General features: G+C 46.6%; 1 protein-coding gene across 3 annotated transcripts in view; it reads left to right on the top strand.

Annotated features, from left to right (window-relative positions):
- Positions 1 to 19,952, top strand: part of GSDME (gasdermin E) — a 60,745-nt gene that overhangs the window by 3,228 nt on the left and 37,565 nt on the right. For 2 of the 3 annotated variants that reach the window (XM_020993428.2, XM_020993426.2), the window contains exons 2-3: positions 2,380 to 2,603; positions 8,060 to 8,252. In XM_020993428.2, coding sequence (XP_020849087.1) covers positions 2,393 to 2,603; positions 8,060 to 8,252 — 404 coding nt within the window. In that variant the 5' untranslated portion in view covers positions 2,380 to 2,392. Of the gene's footprint in view, positions 1 to 1,554; positions 1,630 to 2,379; positions 2,604 to 8,059; positions 8,253 to 19,952 lie in introns of all 3 variants that reach the window. The other variant, XM_020993427.2, reaches the window with a different exon arrangement.

The raw sequence follows: 19,952 nt of genomic DNA, 5'->3' as shown, positions 1-19,952 counted from the left end.
GAGTTGTTATTATAAACAAGAAAACTGAGCCAGCAGACAGTAGCAGAAGCACAGTGTAGACCAAAAGACAGGAAGCTGGTGTAGACATAGAGCCTGAGTTCAAGTCCCAGCTGTTTTGCTTATTTCTGTGACCTGAGTTTTCTGAGCCTTAGTTTCCTGAGCTATAAAATGAGGGGGAAGGTTGAGCTAGATGACCTCCAAGGTCCCTTCTGGTTTTAGACCTGCCACTTGTTATCAGTATGACCTTACACAAGTCACATCCCATATTTCAACCTGGGTTAAAACAAAAGCCAAACAGTAAAAATCAGATCTGATAATTTCATGATTTTTTTTTCCAACTCCTCCTAATTTTGCAAATGAGGAAACTGAAATCCAGAGAGGTGATATAATAGTGCAAGGTCACACAGATAGTGAGTGGCCCAGTGGGGATTCAAGCTCTCTTCTTGTCTGGTCCATCCCGCAGTGGTGCCTCCCTTCCCTTCCTCCCTCCAGGGGAGGGGCAGGGAAGGTTTTCCACAAAGGTGGTGTAAAGCCTCATTTCTCAAAGTAAATGAAATCAGCCTTTCAAGAAGGGACGATTAGAGATACGTGTTCCTCAGCCCAAGGCTTTATTACTTATACTTGTTCCAAGCACTACCCCCACACCCATATAGGGACCAAAAAAAAGGATTCCTCATTTTTTAAAATCCTGAGAGAAACAGTTGTGTGGGGTAAGGGGCTTTGGGCAATTGAGAGTTTAGGGTTTCCTGTTGAGGAAAAAATTTCCTTTGTCAGATGAAGAAATCATGGTTGCCCCCCCCCCCCCGCTTCAGTTGTAATTTCTTGTAATGGTTTTGCCCTGTGATTGCAACACTTTCTCACTTATACTAGCTTACTTTCTTTATGAGAATAGAAGGGAATGTCTTGTCCTTCCTCCCTTCCCCCCAACAAGTAGGGAAACTGAGGCATAGAGCTAGGAAGTTGATTGATCAGTCAGTCACAAAATAGGTTGGAACCTTGAGCTCCCAACCTGGTGGTATTATGGCTGGTTTTTCACGAGTCTTGGAATTGCATTGGTGGAGGGAACTCCCTCTAGCGGGGCAGATCAGCACCTGCTCTGTAACTGCCAATCTTACATGGCCTGGGGCATGGGGAAGTTAAAAGACTTTCCAGCATGTGTCACAGGTTGGACTCGAACCCAGATCCTCCTGATTCAAGGTTTGTTCTCTACCCATCATGGTGCACTGCCCCACTTCAACCTCACCCACCCCCATACACTAAATAATGGTGTCTCCCAATGAATCACAATCTCAGAATAGCAGGAAATTTCAGAGGTCATCTCTCATACTTGCATGGGAATTCTCTCAAGGATGTGTCTGACAAAGGTCATTCAGCAGCCCCTTCCATTTTGAAAAACTCAAATTTTTAGGAACTTTCTCCTTATGCCAAGTCTAAATACGCTTTTCTTCACCTTCCTCCCTTGCTTCCCAGTTCTGCCCCCCTTGTGTGCCAAGCTGTAGCGTGACATCCTGCATGACAGCCCTTCAGATGCCTGTGGACACTTTTCTTTTCCAGGATAAACATCCCCGGGTCCTTCATCTGAGCCTGCCGAGTCACAGATGCCAACCCATCGTGGTCGCCCTCTTCTAGGTGGGCTCCATTTTGACAATGCCTTTTCTAAGATGTAGTGCTGAGAAGCTGCAGTGATGGATGCAAATACAATAGCCAGCGGTTTTCCACTAGATTTTGCGCCCTTCACTCCTCTCTCTCTTTCTCTTGCCCTGTCTCTTTCCCTCTCCTCTTTCTCTCTCCCCCCATCTCTTTCTCTTGCCTTGTCTGTCTGTCTGTCTCTCTCTCTCTCTCTCTCTCTCTCTCTCTCTCTTTCTCTCTCTCCCCCTCCCTCCCTCCCTCCCCTGTCTCTCTCTTTCTCTCCCCCTCTCCCCTCTCTTTGTCTTCCCCCTCTCTTTCTCTTCCCCTCTCTTTCTCTCCCCCCTCTCTTTCTCTCCCCCTCTCTTTCTCTGCCCCCCCCATCTCTCTTGCTCCTACCCCACCACTCTCCCTCTCTCTTTGTCCTGCAGTCTCAATCAGAATATGCCTTTCTCTCTCCTGGTATAATAACTCATAAGAGCTGCCTACTCTACCGTACGTGCCTGGGAAAAGGCAGTGGTACATTAGGGAGAAATAACTGTTCAGTTCAGAGGAGGACTGGTGATCAGGAAAGACAGATTTCCCTTTAACGCCTCAGTTCGCTCTCTGGCATCCATCCAGCTGGAGTGATTTTGACCACTTCTCTGTGAGCTGTGGCTGGGGGATTCTCTCCAGAGGAGGTTTAGGAGAAGACACTGGGAAATTCTCCATTCTTTGTTTGCTCGTGTAAAGAAAGGCTTCTTGTTCTTTCAGGTGAGTCCTCAGGATGTTTGCCAAGGCCACCAGGAATTTTCTGAAAGATACTGACCCGGGAGGGGACTTGATCCCAGTAAAGAGCCTGAATGACTCAGACACGTTACAGCTTATGAGTTTGGTGGTGAAGAAAAAAAAGTTTTGGTGTTGGCAGAGACCCAAGTACCAGTTTTTATCAGCCACCATCAATGACATCCTGACCAAAGATCAGTTTGTGAATCCAGGTAAGGCACCCGCTATGGCTTTGAACACAGGGATGGGGACTCTCCTAGAGGGAAGGGCTTCATCCAGCAGCTGGGCCAGTCAGCATCCTCGGAGTCATCCGGGAAACATCTAGAAAGGACAGCACAACAGCCACAAACAGCAGCAACAAAAATCCCAAGAAAGAACTTGCCCTCTGCTGCACTCCGGGCCCCAAAGGAGGTCCAAAGATCGTGAAGAGGCCTCCTCTGTCCTCAGCAAGGGAGTGACATGTGCTTTTTATTTCTCAGTGAAGCAAGAGCAACCGCGTCCCCTGAGTTGGGAATTTTATAATGCTGGCAAATAATTATGTGTGTATACATGCTCCTACATGTGCATAGACAGACACACACATGTACTATACACATAAACATGCCACATATAAGCATATGCACATAACACATATATGTAGCATACAGTGTTTATATGTATACATATGTGTATGTATGTGTGTACACATACATATACCTATACACACATCTTTTTTCTTCTTTTGCTATTTCGTCTAGGACAGGGGTTCTTTTTTTATAATTAATTAATTTATTTTTAGTTTTCAACATTTACTTCCATAAGATTTTGAGTTTTAAATTTTCTCCCTCTCCCTTACCTCAAGACAGCATGCAATCTGATATCAGTGCTACTTATACATTCATATTAAGCATATTTTCACATTAGTCATGTTGTAAAGAAGAATGAGAACCAACAGGAGGAACCACAAGAAAGAAGAAACAAAGTAGAAGGAACAAAAGAACATATAGTCTGCTTTGATCTGCATTTAGACTCCATAGTTCTTTCTCTGGATGGGGAGAGCATTTTCCATCATGAAACCTTTGGAGATGTCTTAGATCCTTGCATCTCTGAGAAGGGCTAAGTCTATCAAAGTTAGTCATCGTACAACGTGGCTGTTACCGTGTCCAATGTTCTCCTGGTTCTGCTCACTTCACTCAGCATCAGACCATACCAGTCTTTCCAGGTTTTGCTGAAGTCAGCCTGGTCATCATTTCTTATAGCACAATAGCATTCCATTCCATTCATATACCACAGCTTGCTCAGCCATTCCCCACTTGATGGGCATCCCCTCAATTTCCAATTCTTTGCCACCACAGAAAGAGCTGCTGTGAATATTTTTGTGCACGTGGGTCCTTTTCCCATTTGTATGATCTCTTTGGAAGAGAAGTGGAAGGAAGACCTGACTCACAGGGGCACGTGCTTGCTCCCCGTCCTTTTGTGCAAGGGGACAAAAGGTTAATGAGAGGGAGGCAGGATGGCGCTGTGTAATCAGGGCCAGGGCTGCACCTTGATAGCATGGCAGTTCAGATCTGGCTCGGCCACTTCCTGGGTGCGCTTGGCCCAGGGCATACCTAGGAGGGCAGTATAGACATTGGACCCTGGATGCCAAAGGGCCAGGCCTTTTCTTTGCCTCAGGTGGTTGTTGCATATTCCTTAGAGCCAAGGATAAAGTGTCAGGCGCTCTATGGAACGTGAATGGGACCTTGTCCTATGCCCCCTATGTGTGGGTCTCTCACACAGTAGAGCAGCCTACTGACACAGACCATGCAGAAAAAGATCCATCCCTTTCATGCTTTGAGGCCTGGGGCCACATCTATTCCTTACTTATGTCTGAAAGGCTTGAAGTGGATGCTGGAGAGGGGTGCAATTGAAGGCTCCCTCCTTTTGTCCACTGAGGAAGTTCTCTCAGGTGAGGCAAGATGGGAGAGGAGAGAGATCTTGGGAGAACAGAGACTGGCTCATGGGGAGGCTACTTTAATATTGCTTTTTTTTTTTCAGTTTGGCTAGGCAATGGGGTTAAGTGACTTGCCCAGGGTCACATAGCTAGTAAGTGCTATGTGTCTGAGGCCAGATTTGAACGCAGGTCCTCCTGACTCCAAGGCCAGTGCTCTATCCACTGCGCCCCCTACCTGCCCTGGAAGGCTACTTTAAGTACATGGAATGAACCAAGGAGCAAGTATGGACTCTAGACCTGGACAATGAAACCTTGGGTGCTGGAGTGAGGTAGCGAGTAGTGATGGATTTGGAACTGGAACCTGGCCCAGTCACATGCTATCTGTGTGCCCCTGGGAGAGTCACTTCACCCTGTCTGCCTCAGTTTCCTCATCTGTAAAATGAGCTGGAGAAGGAAATGGCCAACCACTCCAGGATCTTTGCCAAGAAAACACCAGAAGGGGCCATGAAGAGTCAGATACAACCAACTAAACACCAACCATCTTTGGGGAAAGAGCATCATTTCCACTCAATCCTACACTGCCTCCACTCCTCCCTGACTGACTTGCCCCAGGAGCATTTTCAGTGGATGACAGCTCAAATCTGATCAAGTCTGATCATCCTGAGATACCAAAGATCCTCCTTCAAATCCTGAGAGAACAGGATGGGGCCTGGAGAGCTTCTGAGAGTGGCCATACGGATGTGGGGAGGAGAGAGTTGGGAGAGGAGTCCCTAGAGGTTGGGGAACAGGTCCCCAAAGCCCAGGGCTGGGAGCCTGGGACATGGTGTTGGCCCAAGATGAGGGGCCTGGTTATTCTCCAAGTTGTGGTTCAGGCAGTGAGTGGTGAAGCCTCAGCAGGACTTTATCATGAAGATTAGTGGAGATAAGGGATTCCCTGCCTGGGCAGAGGTCAGAGAGCTATAAATCTGCAAAGGTATTTATCAGAATTGAGGTGTTTGTGAAGGCTGTGTCACCCAGGGAGAGTCAGCGCTGAACAAAGCTGATGGGAATTGTGAAATCGTGCTGACTGGATCCCCTACAAATTAATCTGCATCCTCTTCACTGGGCCTTCCCTGTAGCCAGACTCTTTTATTTTTCCCTAATTGATTCCTTATCTCACTCTCCAAGGTATCACTTCCAAACTCTTCTCTTTCCTTTGATCTCTACAGCCACCCTATCACTCACCTTCTCCACTGAGAACCTGACCTCATACATGACTGAGAAAATTGGAGCCTTTGTGGAGAGCTCCCTGTTCTCTTCTCTACCCCCTCCTACATCACCTAGGTGCCTTCCACCATTATCTCTTCCTCCCATCTCAAAAGGAGAGATGGCCCTTTTTCTTGCCAAGGCAAACCCCTCTGTGCATCCTTGATTTCATCTCTTCCTATCTTCTCATAAGATTGTCCTTACTATCATCCCCACTCTTTTATCTTCATTCTCTCCCCAAGCTCCTTCCCTGCTATCTACAAACAAGTCTTCCCCATCCTCAAAAAAACCCTCCCTTGTTCCATCCATTTCCACCAGCTATTGTTCCACATCTTCTCCCTTTTGTGGGTGAACTCCTTCAGGGCACCATCTACATTAGATACCTCCAGTTCCTCTCCCTCTCTTCTTAACTCAGTAGTCTGGCTTCCAGCCTCATTGTTCTATCAACACTGCTCCCTCCAAAGTTACTGATGATCTCCTATTGCCAGTACCAGTGGCATTTTCTCAATCCTTATCCTTCTGGGCCTCTGCAGCCTGTCCACCACCCTCTTCTCCTGTACACTCTCTCCTCTCCAGTGACACTGCTCTCTCCTGGTTCTCCTCCAACTTATCTGACCCTTCCCCTATCACCTTTGCTGGATTGTTAATCAGGTCATGCCACTAGCTTGTGGCTGGCCACCAAAGTTCTGTCCTGGGTTCTTCCCCTTTCCTTCTATGTAATCTAATTTGGTGATCCCATGGATTCCATGACTGTCTCAGGGCTGATGATTCTCAGATCTCTGTATCCAGCCCTATTCTCCTCCTCACCTCCAGTCCCACATCACCTTTATGCATCTCCATTAGATTCCTGTAGGCATCTCAAATTCAGTACATCAAGACTGAACTTGTTGCCATTCTTGTTGAGGCCCTTAACATTTCTTATTCCAACAGCCCCCTAATTGGTGTCCCTGCCTTAAAGTCTCTCCCCATCCTCCCCTACTTCTAAAGGAATCTTTCAGAAGTTCAGGTCTGGTCATGTCAGTCTCCTACCCAATGAGCTCCACTGACTTTTACCTCCAGGGTCATATATAAAACCCTCTCTTTGGCATGGAAAGTCCCCTCTGTCTAGTCTTCTTACGCTTTCCTCCCTTTTGTGCACTGTTTGGTCCTCAGTATGGCAGTCCATTGGTGGAATCCTTGAAGACTCTGTTCGCATCCCACTTTCTGCCAAAGGCTTCTCTCAGTTCTCTCTCTTCTCTCCTCCCATTGGTTCTTCCTCTTTCATCTAACTTCCCTTTTTAGGTCTATATCTTGTAGGTACACACGTCTTTGCATGTTGTCTCCCCCACTAGAGCGGGAGCTCCTTGAGGGTAGGGACTGATTTTCTTTGAATCCCAAGCACTTAAGCCTGAAGTCAGATCAATGAGGTGTCATGGGGGCAGAGACAAGAATCTTGATTGGATAGATGATGAGAGATGGGGGGTCAAGGATGATGCCAAGGCTGCCAACCTGGAAGACTAGGAGGACGGGAAGTTCTAAAGAGGGTTTGGGGGGAAAGTACAAATCCTGCCCTGGACATGTCTACGGGACAAGCTTTTGAGGGTTCAGTAGGCAGTTAGTTATGTGATTGTAGTTTTGTCTGTGTCCCCAGCACGCGTACCAGACACCTAGCCCAGTATTTTACACATAGTAGATCCTTCAATGCCTGTTGATTGACTGATTGGTAGAAGAAGGTCAGGGGAGGACTCTCCCCAAAGTAGGCTAGACCAAGTGACTGGGAAGCAGCCAGGGGTTCCAGGGGTGGCAGGCAATGCCCTTCCTTTTCTCCCTGACAGTCTTCTACTCAGACCCTCCCAGCCTCTCCCATTGATGATTACTACCCAGACTGCTGGGCAGGTGTCCAGTTGTCCATTAGGGTAGACAAGGGGCGAAGTGACAAGGCCAGTTCTTCTTGTACCAAACACCCAACTAACAGATGTTGATATGAATCCCAGCCTTTATCTTTTTCAAGGCTCTTCCTGCCATCGGAAGGAGGGAATGAGTTTTATTTAATAGTGGAATATTATTGTGCTGAGAAATATCCAGGACCTATATGCTCCCTTGAAGTTACAGACGGAATTTAAGGCAGTGAAACAGGTCTAGCACCTTCCATTTCTTCAGAGCTCGAACCTCTCCTTGGGTCTTTTGAGGGGCAATGATGAGAGTATTGGATTTGAAGATATTCTCAATGATCCATCGCAAAGTGATGTAATAGGAGAACCACACGTGATGGTGGAACACAAACTTGGTTTACTGTAAGAGGAATATGTTGCTAATGAAAACAGAGAAACAGCGTCCAGTTTATAATTGTCTTTTTATTATGGTTTGATGTGTGTAACATTAAAAGTACTGCTATTTACTGTTTTTAAAAAAGCTTATGGAAGAGATTGTTGAAAACTAAAAATAAATTAATTAATTCAAAAATTATTCAGTGTTTACTATGTGCCAAGACATGTTTGTCTGAAGCTCTGGTCATCTTTTGTTTCCTTCTAGTTGTGGTTGAGTCAGACTTTGTGAAGTATGAGGGGAAATTTGAAGATGTCGTGAAGGGCACCGTAGAGACTGTCTTGGGGAGGATCACCCTGAACGCCGGAGGAGCAGGCTTGGTGGAGAGCCAGTCTTCCTTTGGGACGCTGCGAAAACAGGAGGTAGACCTGCAGCAGCTCATCAGGGAGGCTGTGGATAGGTGGGTAAGGAGGAGCCTCCTGGAATGTGGGTGGGCATCCCCAAATCTTGTGGAGTCGGGGGGCCTGGATTCAAATTCTGCAATATTTCATTCAGGGTCAGCCTTGGGGCAGGTGATTGGTCATGTTTAAGTACGGCCTGTTCCCAAGGGCTATTTTCCCAGGACTTTTTATTCTAGGTAATTTAGATAAGCCATCATTCTAGGGGCAGCTAGGTCGTATAGTAGATAGAGCATCATCCCTGGATTCAGGAGGACCTGAGTTCAAATCTGACCTCAGATACGTAACACTTACTAGCTGTGTGACCTTGGGCAAGTCACTTAACCCCATTGCCTAGCAAAAAAAAAAAAGCCCTCATTCTAGAGCATGCACTTTTTGTCTTCAAAACTCAGGATGTTGATTGTAAGCATGAGCTGAATGCATCTCAGAACCAACTGCCGTTCCCTCAGGATCTTCATCTGTGAAATGGGAGGGTAAGATCATGTGTACCTCCCACCTCCCAGAGCTGTTGGGGGGAAAGGGCTTTGTGACTTCGAGGTGCTCCAGAGGTGGGAGCTGCTAGGGTGAATGGTGGCTAGCTCCAGCGTCTTGGCACTCTTTCCTCTGACCTTCATTAGCAGGGTGATTATGAGCAGGTCACTCAGTTTTTTCATCTGTAAAATGGGAATGATGATCATTGTACTGTCTAGTTCACAAGGTTGTTGTAAGGAAAAGACTTCAACCTTCAAGCGCCCTAGAACTCAATTCTTGTTTTGCTCCACATGAGTGAAGTTTCCAGATAACTGAAGCATATGTCTTTTGTGCTCGGTCAGTTGATCAGTAGCGTATGAGCATTGCAATAACTGCTATTTTAAAAAGCATTTTTAAGTTTGTAGAGGGAAGGCTTTTCTTGGAAAAATCCTGTCTGGGCCATAGCCCAAGTGTCATTTGAGTCAACAGAGAACAAAGCATAGAATGCTGGAGACGGAAGAGACCAGAACTTTTTTTTGGGGGGGGGTGAGGCAGTTGGGGTTAAGTGACTTGCCCAGGGTCACACAGTTAGTAAGTGTCAAGTGTCTGAGGCCATATTTGAACTCAGGTCCTCCTGACTCCAAGGCAGGAGCTTTATCTACTGTGCCACCTAGCTGCCCCCCCAAACTTTTTTTAAAAATTGAATTCTTTTTTTAAATCGAACATTTATTTATCTCTCCCTGCCTCCTCTACTGGGGAAAAAAAAAAGAAAAAGACCACAGTTGTAACAAATATGCATAGTCGAGCAAAACAAATGACCATAATGCCTGCAGAAAAGCAGGGCTCATTCACTCTGAGTCCATCCCCTCCCCTGGAGGTGGGGATGGCTTCCTCATGGCCAGATACCAGGTGCCTGAAAGCAATGGAGCAAGAGACCCGGTGAACAGGGCCCCATTGTTTCTGAAAGTGATTGATGGAATGGAGGAGGTGGCAGGGACCATGGAGGCCCAGAGAAGAAACGTGGCTTGTCCAAGGTCATAAGGCAGAGCCTGCTTCTGGGCATTCCAGGCAGGAGACTGGATCCTCAAAATAATTTATGGATGAGGCTGCCCCTGCTGCCTGGAAAGGTTCAGGATGCATTTTAGCCGTGTGGGCAGGTTTGAATGGACATTCCCTCCAGACAGAGGCACTGAAAAGTAACTGTGAGAGAGAGCCCTAAGGTCTAGCTAGAGCCTTCCCTCCTACACGGCCCTATTCAGCTTTTCTTTTTAATAATAATATCGAACCCCTGAATAGGGCTTGCTCTGTGCCTGGCACAGAGGTGTGTGTTCTACAGTTATTATTTCATCTGATCCTCACAGCAGCCTTGGGAGGCAGGTGCTGTTATTATCTCCATTTTACAGGTGAGGAAAATGAGGCAGAGAGATTGCGTGACTTGCCCAGGGTCACACAGCTGCTAATTGTCTGAGGCTGGATTTGAACTCAGGTCTTCCTGACTCCAGGCTCAGCACTCTATTCCCTGTGCTACCTAGCTGCATCTATAGTTCTAAAGAATGACTAGTTAATACCACGCACTTTAATGTGGCTAGGGCTAAATGGCTCAGTGGATAGAGCACAGGGCCTGGAGTCAGGAAGACCTGAATTCAAATCCAGCCTCAGACACTTACTAACTGTCTGATCTTGGGCAGGTCACTTCACCCTGCTTGCCTCAGTTTCCTCATCTGTAAAAATGAGCTGGAGAAGGAACTGGTAAACCACTCTGGTATCTCTGCCAAGAAAACCCAAATGGGGTCATGAAGACTCAAACATGACTGAAAGCATGAATGACAACAACAGACTGACTTCAGCAGTCCTGCCTTTGGAATTTACCAGCTCCACGATTGTGAGCAAACTGCTTCCCCCTCACTGAGCCTCAGTTTTCTCATCTGTGAAATGGAGATAGTCGCTGTCTGTCTCTCAGGACAGCTGGGAGGAAAGTACTTTGCGAATGATGGGTAAGTAAGTGGGAGCTTCCACTCTGCTGCCTAGATGTCACTTTCTTCCGTCAGCGGTGGCCACAGTGGTCTTTGAGCATCCCGCACTGGGCCCTCCTGGGTATATTTGTATCCCAGGCTGGTGCACGGTCTTCCTTTGCTTTATTGGCTTCCCAGGCTGCTGCATCTCATAAATCCGGACAGTCAATAACTCCGGTGAAAAGGTGGAAAGTCTGTAATTGCCAGGTTATTTTCTCTTCCTCTCCCTGCGCCATTGTGTGTGAAAGAGATAAGCTCCAGGAGCTGGGCTGTGGGCCAGGTGGAGCCCAAACTTGCCTGGGAGAGGCCGCTGCCTAATGTGGCTAATAAGGAGTGGTGAGCCTTCCGGGGGCCTTTGAAAGAGTTACCCAATCCCACCCACAGTCGAGGGAGAGGTGGGGAGAGGGGACTGATTCCCCTCATCAATCTGAAGACTGAATCACAGAACCTCTTCATGACTGACCTTGGGGGTCAGCTGGTCCAACCTAGACATGAATGAGAAATCTGTCTGCCGCAATCTCCACGGTGACTCAGACTTTATTTACAGCCCCCCCGTGGGGGAAGGACCCTCGACCTCCCACAGGCGCCCACTTCACTTTGGTACAACAGCTATGAGTGTTGGGAAAGTTTTCCTGACCGCCAGCCTCAGTTTAGCTTTTTTGAAATTTCCACTCATTGGCCAAGCAGAGCAGCTCGTCTTCTTCCACAGGCCTGGGCTGCTGTGGAGCTCAGTCCTAAGGACCCTCTGAACCAAGGGTTTCTTGTGCTTTTACAGAGTATATCCTAGTAATAATAGCTAAAGCCAATGCTTTTTGTTGTTGTTTTTTGTTCAGTCATTTCAATCATGTCTGACTTTCTGTGACCCCATTTGGGGTTTTCTTGGCAAAAATAATACAGTGGTTTGGCATTTCCTTCTCCAGGTCATTTTACAGATGAGAAAACTGAGGTAAACAGGGTGAAGTGACTTGCCCAGGGTCACACAGCTAGTCAGTGTCTGAGGCTGGATTTGAACTAGGGAGGCGGAGTCTACCTGACTCCAGGCCTGGTGCTCCATGCACTACAGGCCACCTAGCCGCCCTGCTGCTTACTTAACTCGTTAAAATTTAAAAAGGGCTTGCCTTTAATGACTCAACTATATTGAAATAGATTTTCAAACCATTAAAAACTAGTATGACCAGATCTTTGAACCCAAGCATTGCTGAGTATTGCTACTGAAGGTTTGTAAATGAGGAATCAGAGGCTCACTGTTGTCCCTGCCAGAAGTGGGATCCTGACAGCCGGTGCTGGCATGTCTCTCAGCCTCTCAGACCAAGGCTGTCAGGGGAAACAGTGTGGGGTGGGACAGGATTTGGGGATACCCCTGCTAAAGCACCAGTTGTTCTGCAGGGGATTGGTATAGGGTCCCCAGATGGGGAGAGATTTTCCTGAAAGGGCTAGACAGTGAGTTTTTTTTTTATTTTTAGGCAGTTGGGGTTAAGTGACTTGCCCAGGGTCACACAGCTAGTAATTGTCAAGTGTTTGGTCTGAGGTTGGATTTGAACTCAGGTCCTCCTGACTTCAGAGCTGGTGCTCTATCCACTGTGCCACCTAGCTGCCCCCCAGACAGTGAGTCTTAACCCAGATAGTTCACAGATAGCATTGATTTTAAAATTTTTGAAAGGATTTTCATAAACCAACTGAAAGGGGCATTTCCATATACAAAGCAGAATTATAAAAGAGATTGTGTGTGGCTGTGCAGCTCTCGTGTGTGCTGAGGTCGGCTTTTCTCTTTATCTAGATCATAAGCTCAACTTGTAGGAGAGAACATTGGGAGAGCTACATCTGCTTCAGAAAGTTCTAGGTTTCCTCCAGTGAGCTCATTCCCCACATCTCTTACTGACTAGAACCTCTACCCTTTCCTGTAGTGTCCCATACTTTGTCTGTTTCCTGGTCTTTGCACCACACTTGGTGATATGGAATCCTCAGTGGAAAGAGCCCCTGGATGAGAGAGAAAACCTCATCTCTAGTCCTGGTTCTGGCGGTAACAGGGTGGGTGACTTTGGAGAAGTCACTTCACTTCTCTGGGCCTCAGTTTCCTAAAGTGTAAAATGAGTGAATAGGGTGAGTTGATCTCTGAGACACTGGCCACCCCCAACTTTCTCTTGATGACTTACACTAACGGGAAGACCTGGAATTCGATGTTTATTGTTCTATTGTTTTCAAACATTTGGTAACTGAGCTAATACCAGCCTGATCACTCTGAATGGAGAATGGCCACAGTCAGCCTCCTCCCTCCCTGTGTAGGCTGCCCCGCTTAACCACCCCTACCTGGTCCCCATTAGCCAGCTGGTGCCTGGGACTCCACCCTGCTTCCACTCAGATCCAGGTGGACCTGAGGTGGTGTGTGCCGGAGTGGGGGGGGGGGCGCAGGCTTGGAAATAGTATGGTAAGGTCAGGGAAGATCTCTAGCTCCCCCCACTCCTACCCCAACACTCCTCCTGCTCCTTCTAGCTGCTGGATAACCTGAGTCCGACTTTGCTTTGAAAAGTGGTCTTGGGCAAGTCACTTAACCCCCATTGCCTCATCAAAAAAGAAGAAAGAAAAAAAAAAGAAAAGTGGTCCTTAGTCCTTTTTGAAGGATGTGCCCCCATCTGTTATTTCTGAGTGACTTTGTCCTTATATTCCATGGAAGGCAAGCCCCTTGAGGGCAAGGCTGTCACATTTTTGTCTTCATATCCCAGGTGCCAAGCATATGGTAGGTGCCTAATAACAATTCATTGATTGGTTATTACTGGGTCATAAGTAGAGATGTTTAACCTGGGGTCTGTGGACTTTGTAATAACTGTTTCAATATAGTGTTTTCCTTGCTAATCTTCTGTATTTTATTTTATGTATTTAAAAACCTGATTCTTAGAAGGGGTCCATAGACTTGACCAGGCTGCCAGAGGTCTATGATGCCCCTGGTCTGAAGGAAAAAAAGAAAAGATGAAAGACCAGGACAGAGCTTCTTATTCCTTTGAGCTCCCTTCCATGTTTACAATCTGATAAAAAAAAAAAACCAAAACCAAAACCTCTTAGGAAACCTCACAAGGGCCAAGAGTAAGTAAGGAAGAGAGGACCCTGGTCTAAAGAAACAAGGAAATGGGGAGATGGGTGTCCACGCCATCCAGTGGGAGAAGGGCCCTCTAGCGGAGCGAGGAACGTGGAGATGTTGGATTTATATCCTGGCTCCGAGATTTTGGCTAAAATATGTGACCCTATCAGGCCATGTATGAAATGAAGGGCTTGGACCAGATGCCTCCAAGTTTCCTTGGCTGTTGAGATTCATGATACTCTGGAATTCTGGGAGCACAGGAAACGGGGCTTATATAGTCAGGGGGTTGGAGAAGAGGACTCTCATTTCTCAGAGTTTTTGGTGGGAAACCAACTGAACAAAGACATAAACTAGGTAGCCCTCTAAGCTGACTATCTGAAGCCAGCCTCTTTCCAAAAAAAAATATGCTCATAACCAGTGGCAGTCCTCCCAGACTGGTACATCCCACTCCCCTTTAGCCAAAGAGCTGGATGGAGGAATGGGTCACACTCGGAGGAGCTGAATCTGATCAGATGCTAAGGGGGAAATGGTGAGTGCAGTGTAAGAGAGGAGGGTGCTGAGTGGGGGTTAGAGAGACACGGTCTTGTATTGCTCCAGGTGCCACCATGTTTGTGTCAGGGGGACAAGGCAGAACTGTCACAGAAGCTGGCAAATGCAGTTTGACATTCCTGAGGTTCAGTGGTAGAGTTTTAGGACTCTGATTAAGAAGGATTTTCATACAAGATGGGGACTCTGTTGATGGAAAATTGGAAGAGGCATCAAAAAAAAAGGTTGTGCCTGGGAACCAGCTGGATGGGGTCACGTTACAAATAAGTCACAGGTAAAGGAAAGGATGGGGGCTAGCTCTGTGCACTTTGGGGTTGGAGTGGTGAAATTCTGTGAGGTTAAGATCCTAGAATTTATGGGAAAAGGAGATCTGATTGCAGCCTACCTCATCATCTAGTCCTTGTTGCTAAGCTTTATTAGAATGATATCCTGAGTTTGGGAATGTGTTCTGCTCCCAGGGCCAGAACTAGAGGTTGGCATGGTGGGTAGCCTCCCCAGCATGCAATATTTGGGGGACATAATGAGGATCATCTTAAAGTGTTGATGTTCTATCAATAGATGTTTTTAATGCCAGAAAGATGTGCTCCATTATACCCAGGTATTTATTTGCTGGTATTTGATCCTATGTGTTGCTGTCCACCTGAGGTTCTGAGCTTTTTAAATTTTTTTTTAATATTGGCAGATTTCTTTTCTTTTTTTTTTGAGTTTTCTTTTTTTAATTTTATTAATTTATTTTGATTTATCAACAATCACTTCCATATCCTTTTGAGTTGAAAATTTTTCTCCCCCCCCCCCACCCTCCCCAAGATGGCGCACAATCTGATATAGGCTTTACATTTACATTCCTATTAAACATATTTTCACATTAGGGAAGTTGTAAGTAAAAATTAAAACCAATAGGAGGAACCATCAGAAAGATGAAACAAAACTCAACAGAAGGTAAAAATAAGTGACAGTGATTCAACTTCCATAGTTCTTTCTTTGGACGTGGACAGCATCTTCCATCACGAGGCCTCTGGAGATGTCTTAGATCCTCGTAATGCTGAGAAGGGTTCAGTTTAACAATCTTAGTCATTGCATAACGTGGCTGTTATTGTGTACAAAGTCCCTCTTGGTTCTGCTCACTTCACTCAGCATCAGACCATATAAGTCTTTCCAGGTTTTTCTGAAGTCAGCCTGTTCATCCTTTCTTATAGCACAATAGTATTCCATTACATTCATACACCACAACTTGCTCAGCCATTCCCCAATGGATGGGCATCTTCTCAATTTCCAATTCTTTGCCACCACAAAAAGAGCTGGCAGCTTTATTTTCTAACCTTACCTGATAACTCATAAATGTTATTTTTTTGTTTCCATGATACCTTATTAGTTATCTGATGTAATCATAGATTTAGAAGAGTCACCCAGCTCAACCTCCTCATTTTACACAAGAGGAAATGGATGTCAGATGGAGTGGGCTACAAGGGACCTCAGAGTCCTCTTCATTTTACAAATAGGGAAACTGAGGCCAAAGAGGTTAAGGAATTTACCCAAGGTCACACATGACAAAGTGGCAAAGCTGGGATTTGAACTCGGTCCTTGGACTGCTGTGTCTGCCCCTCCCAAACTGCTTGTCCCTTGTTAAATCGGGACTCCCTCTTTCCCCACCTTTTCCCAGAAGGATCAAGGACTGACAGCTGTCAGCAACCATGGGACCATCTAGTCCAACTCTGTCCTTCACTGGATGAAGCTTGATGACACCCCACGAACTGAACTGAGTTTCTCTTTGGCCTTGAAATCCAAATTCCCCATTCTTTGACCTTTCACTCCATTGCCCTTCATGGCCCCTGTAGTGTTGCCTTTGGGGCTTAGGTAATGCTTGGGCTCTATCCCTGGATCACCATCCTGATTCCATGTTTTCCTCGGTGAAGAAGAGTTAGACCTTTGCTCCCTGCCTCCTGAGTGACTAAGGGAGGCTGGCTGTTTATTTACCGCCAGAGATAACTTCAGCCTCCCTGATACCCTGACCAGGTCACTCCCTAGGAGTCTTGGGGCATTGACATGGGCAGAATTCTGCATCCTTGATTATGTCCTTAAGAAGGAGTGTGCCCGGTGAGTCATGTATTCTACCAGGAATGACTGAGCGTCAACTAGAGATGCAGCCCCCCGGCCGGTCAAGGAAGGATGGATGAGTGGAAGGAGGAGTCCGTTGCTGGGGAGAGTTCAGCACAATCTCAAAATACTGTTTCACAAACGCATCCTGACGCTGCCAGCGTCATGTTAGGGAAACATCAGAAGGACTGCAGAGGGGAGAGGATTCCTCTGTTCTGCTTGGCCCCAAGAGGGTATAATGAGACGCTGCTGTGGGTGGAAGCTACAAAGCGCTTGATGTCAGAAAACCTTCATGGCTGTCAGAGCCATTCTGCAGGGCCATGGTCTTGGGAAGGAGGGCAGGAAAGACCTGCCTCGGTCTGGAGGCTGTGACCACATGTCACTGCATGGCAGCGGATGGAGCCCGGGACCTGCAGGACAGTCCCAACTCCGATGGTCTCCCAAGATGCTGGAGTTTCTGTTCTACATGGATCATTTGGGGTTTGGGGACGGCTGTGGCTGTGATGTTCACGAGGATGGGCAGGGTCACACCTGGTGCATTGAAACAGGCACCGGATTTGGGAGTTGGAGGGCCTGAATTTGAGGCCCAGATCTGCCAATTACTTCGTCTGACTCTGAACCTCAGTTTCCTCATCTGTAAAATGGGGACAATATAGCATCTACCCCCCAAGATTGTTATGAGAATCAGCTGAGATAATCATCGTAAAGTACTTAGCACAGTGCCTGGCACACAGCGAGTGTTATAGAAATGTTATTTATATTATCTTATTATCTGTAAAATCATCTTCATTGTTATGTGTAAAACGAGGGCGTTGGATGAGACAATTTCAGGTCTCTTCTAGTTCTGAATCCATGACTTCTGCTGTGACCTCTGGTCCTCCTTGGGATTGCTTAGAAATACTCTCGGCAGGGGTCAAGAGAAGCGGTGTGGTCTCATGGAAAAAATGCTGGACCCAAGACACAACGACTAGAGTTCAGTCTTGCCTCAGACACTTCCCAGCTGTGTGACCTTGGGCAAGTCGCTTAACCTCTGTTTACCTCAGTTTTCTCACCTGTAAAATGAGAGTTTGGACTCTAGGGTTGCCAAGATCTCTTCAAGATCTGATTCTCTGGGCTGATAACCTTTCTGTTTGAGTGGCAGAGAGTACAGGGAGGGGGGGAAGGGAGAGAATCTGGTTAATTTTCCTAGTTAACTTAACTTTCAGCTCTGTTTCCTCTCCCAACAAGAACCGTAAAAAGAAATGATAAATTCCGGATTTGTCCATCATTCACAGCTTCCAAAAGGTGGCAGCACCATCCTGGGGAACAAGGCCTAAGTCGCCCTGATCAAGAAGTCAGGAATGCTGCCAGGGCCCTTCAGGCAGGGATGGAACAGAAGCAGCAGCAGCAGCAGCAGCAGCAGCAGCAGCCACCTGCCCCCAGCCCCATTAGCCTGTTAGAGCCCGGAAATGAGCCCCCAGGGGTAACTGCTTTCCTCTTTCGTGCTGGTCCTCTTTCACCTCCCATCCACCCATCCATCCATTCATCATAACCTCGAGAGGCTCAGTAAAGATTAAAACATCTGTGTTGCTTATTGAACATGCCCTGTTCTTCATGCTGCTAATTGCTGTGATGGGCTTAGCCACAGAATGATTTGTTTTGGGATCTCCCCAAGCTGTCTAAAGCAGGTTTCCAGTAGGGCATGCAGGAGCCCTGAGAGCCAGGGCTGAGCTTGCGAGCCTCCCCACAGTGACCTGAGGTCATCTGGGATGGCTGCTCCTTGTCTCCCGGAGAGCAGATCTATGCATGGTTCATGGGTTCAGAGCTGGAAGGGACCTAGGAAGTCACTTAGTCTAACCCGCCATCTTGCAGATGAGAAAATTGTGCCCCAGAGCTGTTGCTACTTGCCTAGGATGGCACCTGATGCAAGTCTCAGGGAAGTGACTTGCTCAAGGTCACATAGTGAGTGGTAAGACCAGGTTCTGAACCCAGAAGTTTTCACAAAAGCATTTTTGGAAGTTTGAGGTGTTTGTTTTTTGTTCTCAAGTAGGTCCAAAGCAGCTGAAAGGTTTTTGGTGGCTTCTTTTTAAGGCATGTGGAGTTCAGATGAACTCCACGGAGTGCTATCACTTCTAAATTCCTAAGAGAAAGCCTTCTGATAATTCCCTGCCATCATTCATGTGCACCCGAGGCTAAGCTTGTCTTTGAATTGGGTTGTCTATGAAATACAATTTTTTTTCCTCTGCTGTGGGAATTAGAAGGAAATAAGTCTGTAAAATGTCTGATTGAGGGGAATAGATGCTGGAGAATGAGCCAAAAGATGAAATTGGCTGTGACAAAAGCAGGGGGAGGGGGTGTAGGGCACCCTCTCTGAAGCCAGCAAAGGGAGGCTTTGCAAAGAACTGGTACATTTGGTTCTGGTGTTTGCTTATTATTGCTCCCTTATAGTTTAAAATCACCTTCATTCCAAACATCTCTCTCTCTCTCTCTCTCTCTCTCTCTCTCTCTCTCTCTCTCTCTGTTTCTCTCTCTCTCTCTCTCTCCCTCTCTCTCTCTTCTCTCTCTCTCTCTCTCTCTGTTTCTCTCTCTCTCTCTCTCTGTTTCTCTCTCTCTCTCTCTCTGTCTCTCTCTCTCTCTCTCTCTCTCTCTCCCCCTCCCTCTCTCTCCTCTCTCTCTCTCTCTGTCTATCTCTCTATCTGTTTGTCTATCTATCTATCTATCTGTCTATCTACCTATCTATCTGTCTGTCTGTCTGTCTGTCTGTCTGTCTGTCTATCTATCTATCTATCTATCTATCTATCTATCTATCTATCTATCTATCTATCTATCTATCTATGTGTGTATCCCTTCCCCAGCCCCTCCCAGAACGTCATCCCTTGTAATGCAGAGAAAAAAAAGTTCAGCAAAATCAACCAAGTGTGAAAGTACATACAGTATTCCACCTTAGCAGTGGTCCTCCACCTTTGTAAAGAAGGGAGAGAGGTATATTTTTGCAACTTTATAATTATTTTTAAGTGGACCTCTTAAATAAAATTTTACTTTTTTTTTTTTCCAATTAACAAGCAAAATTTACCCTCCCTCTCCCTCCCTGCCAACTGAAAACAAACACAGCCCCCATAACAAATATGCAAAGTCCAGCAAAACAAATGTCCCAATGGCCGCGTCCAAATAATGCACCTCTGATCCAAGGTCCTCAAGGTCCTCTGTCAGGAGGTGGATAGGATGCTCCCTCATCTGTCCTCTGGAGGGCGCTGTCATTACACAGCTTTGTTTCCCTTTGTTGGTGGTTTTTTCCATTTACATTGTTGTAGTCATTTTGTAAGGGGCCACTAGGTGGCGCCATAGCACACAGAGCGATGGCCCTGGAGTTAGAGAGATCTAAGTTAAAATCTGGCCTCACGCACTTCGTCGCTGTGTGACCTTGGCCAAGTCACTTAAACCCTATTTGCCTTGGTTCCTCTTGTGTAAAATGGGGACACACTGGAGAAGGAAACGTCAAACCACTCCAGTATCTTTGCCAAAAAGACCCAAACCTCACGGAGAGTCAG

The sequence above is a fragment of the Phascolarctos cinereus genome, unplaced genomic scaffold (genome assembly GCF_003287225.1).
Source record: "Phascolarctos cinereus isolate Bilbo 61053 unplaced genomic scaffold, phaCin_HiC Scaffold_1;HRSCAF=81, whole genome shotgun sequence".
Lineage (NCBI taxonomy): Eukaryota > Metazoa > Chordata > Mammalia > Diprotodontia > Phascolarctidae > Phascolarctos > Phascolarctos cinereus.
Note: the sequence above shows the minus strand (reverse complement) of the source record. Positions and strands in the feature narration are given on the sequence as shown.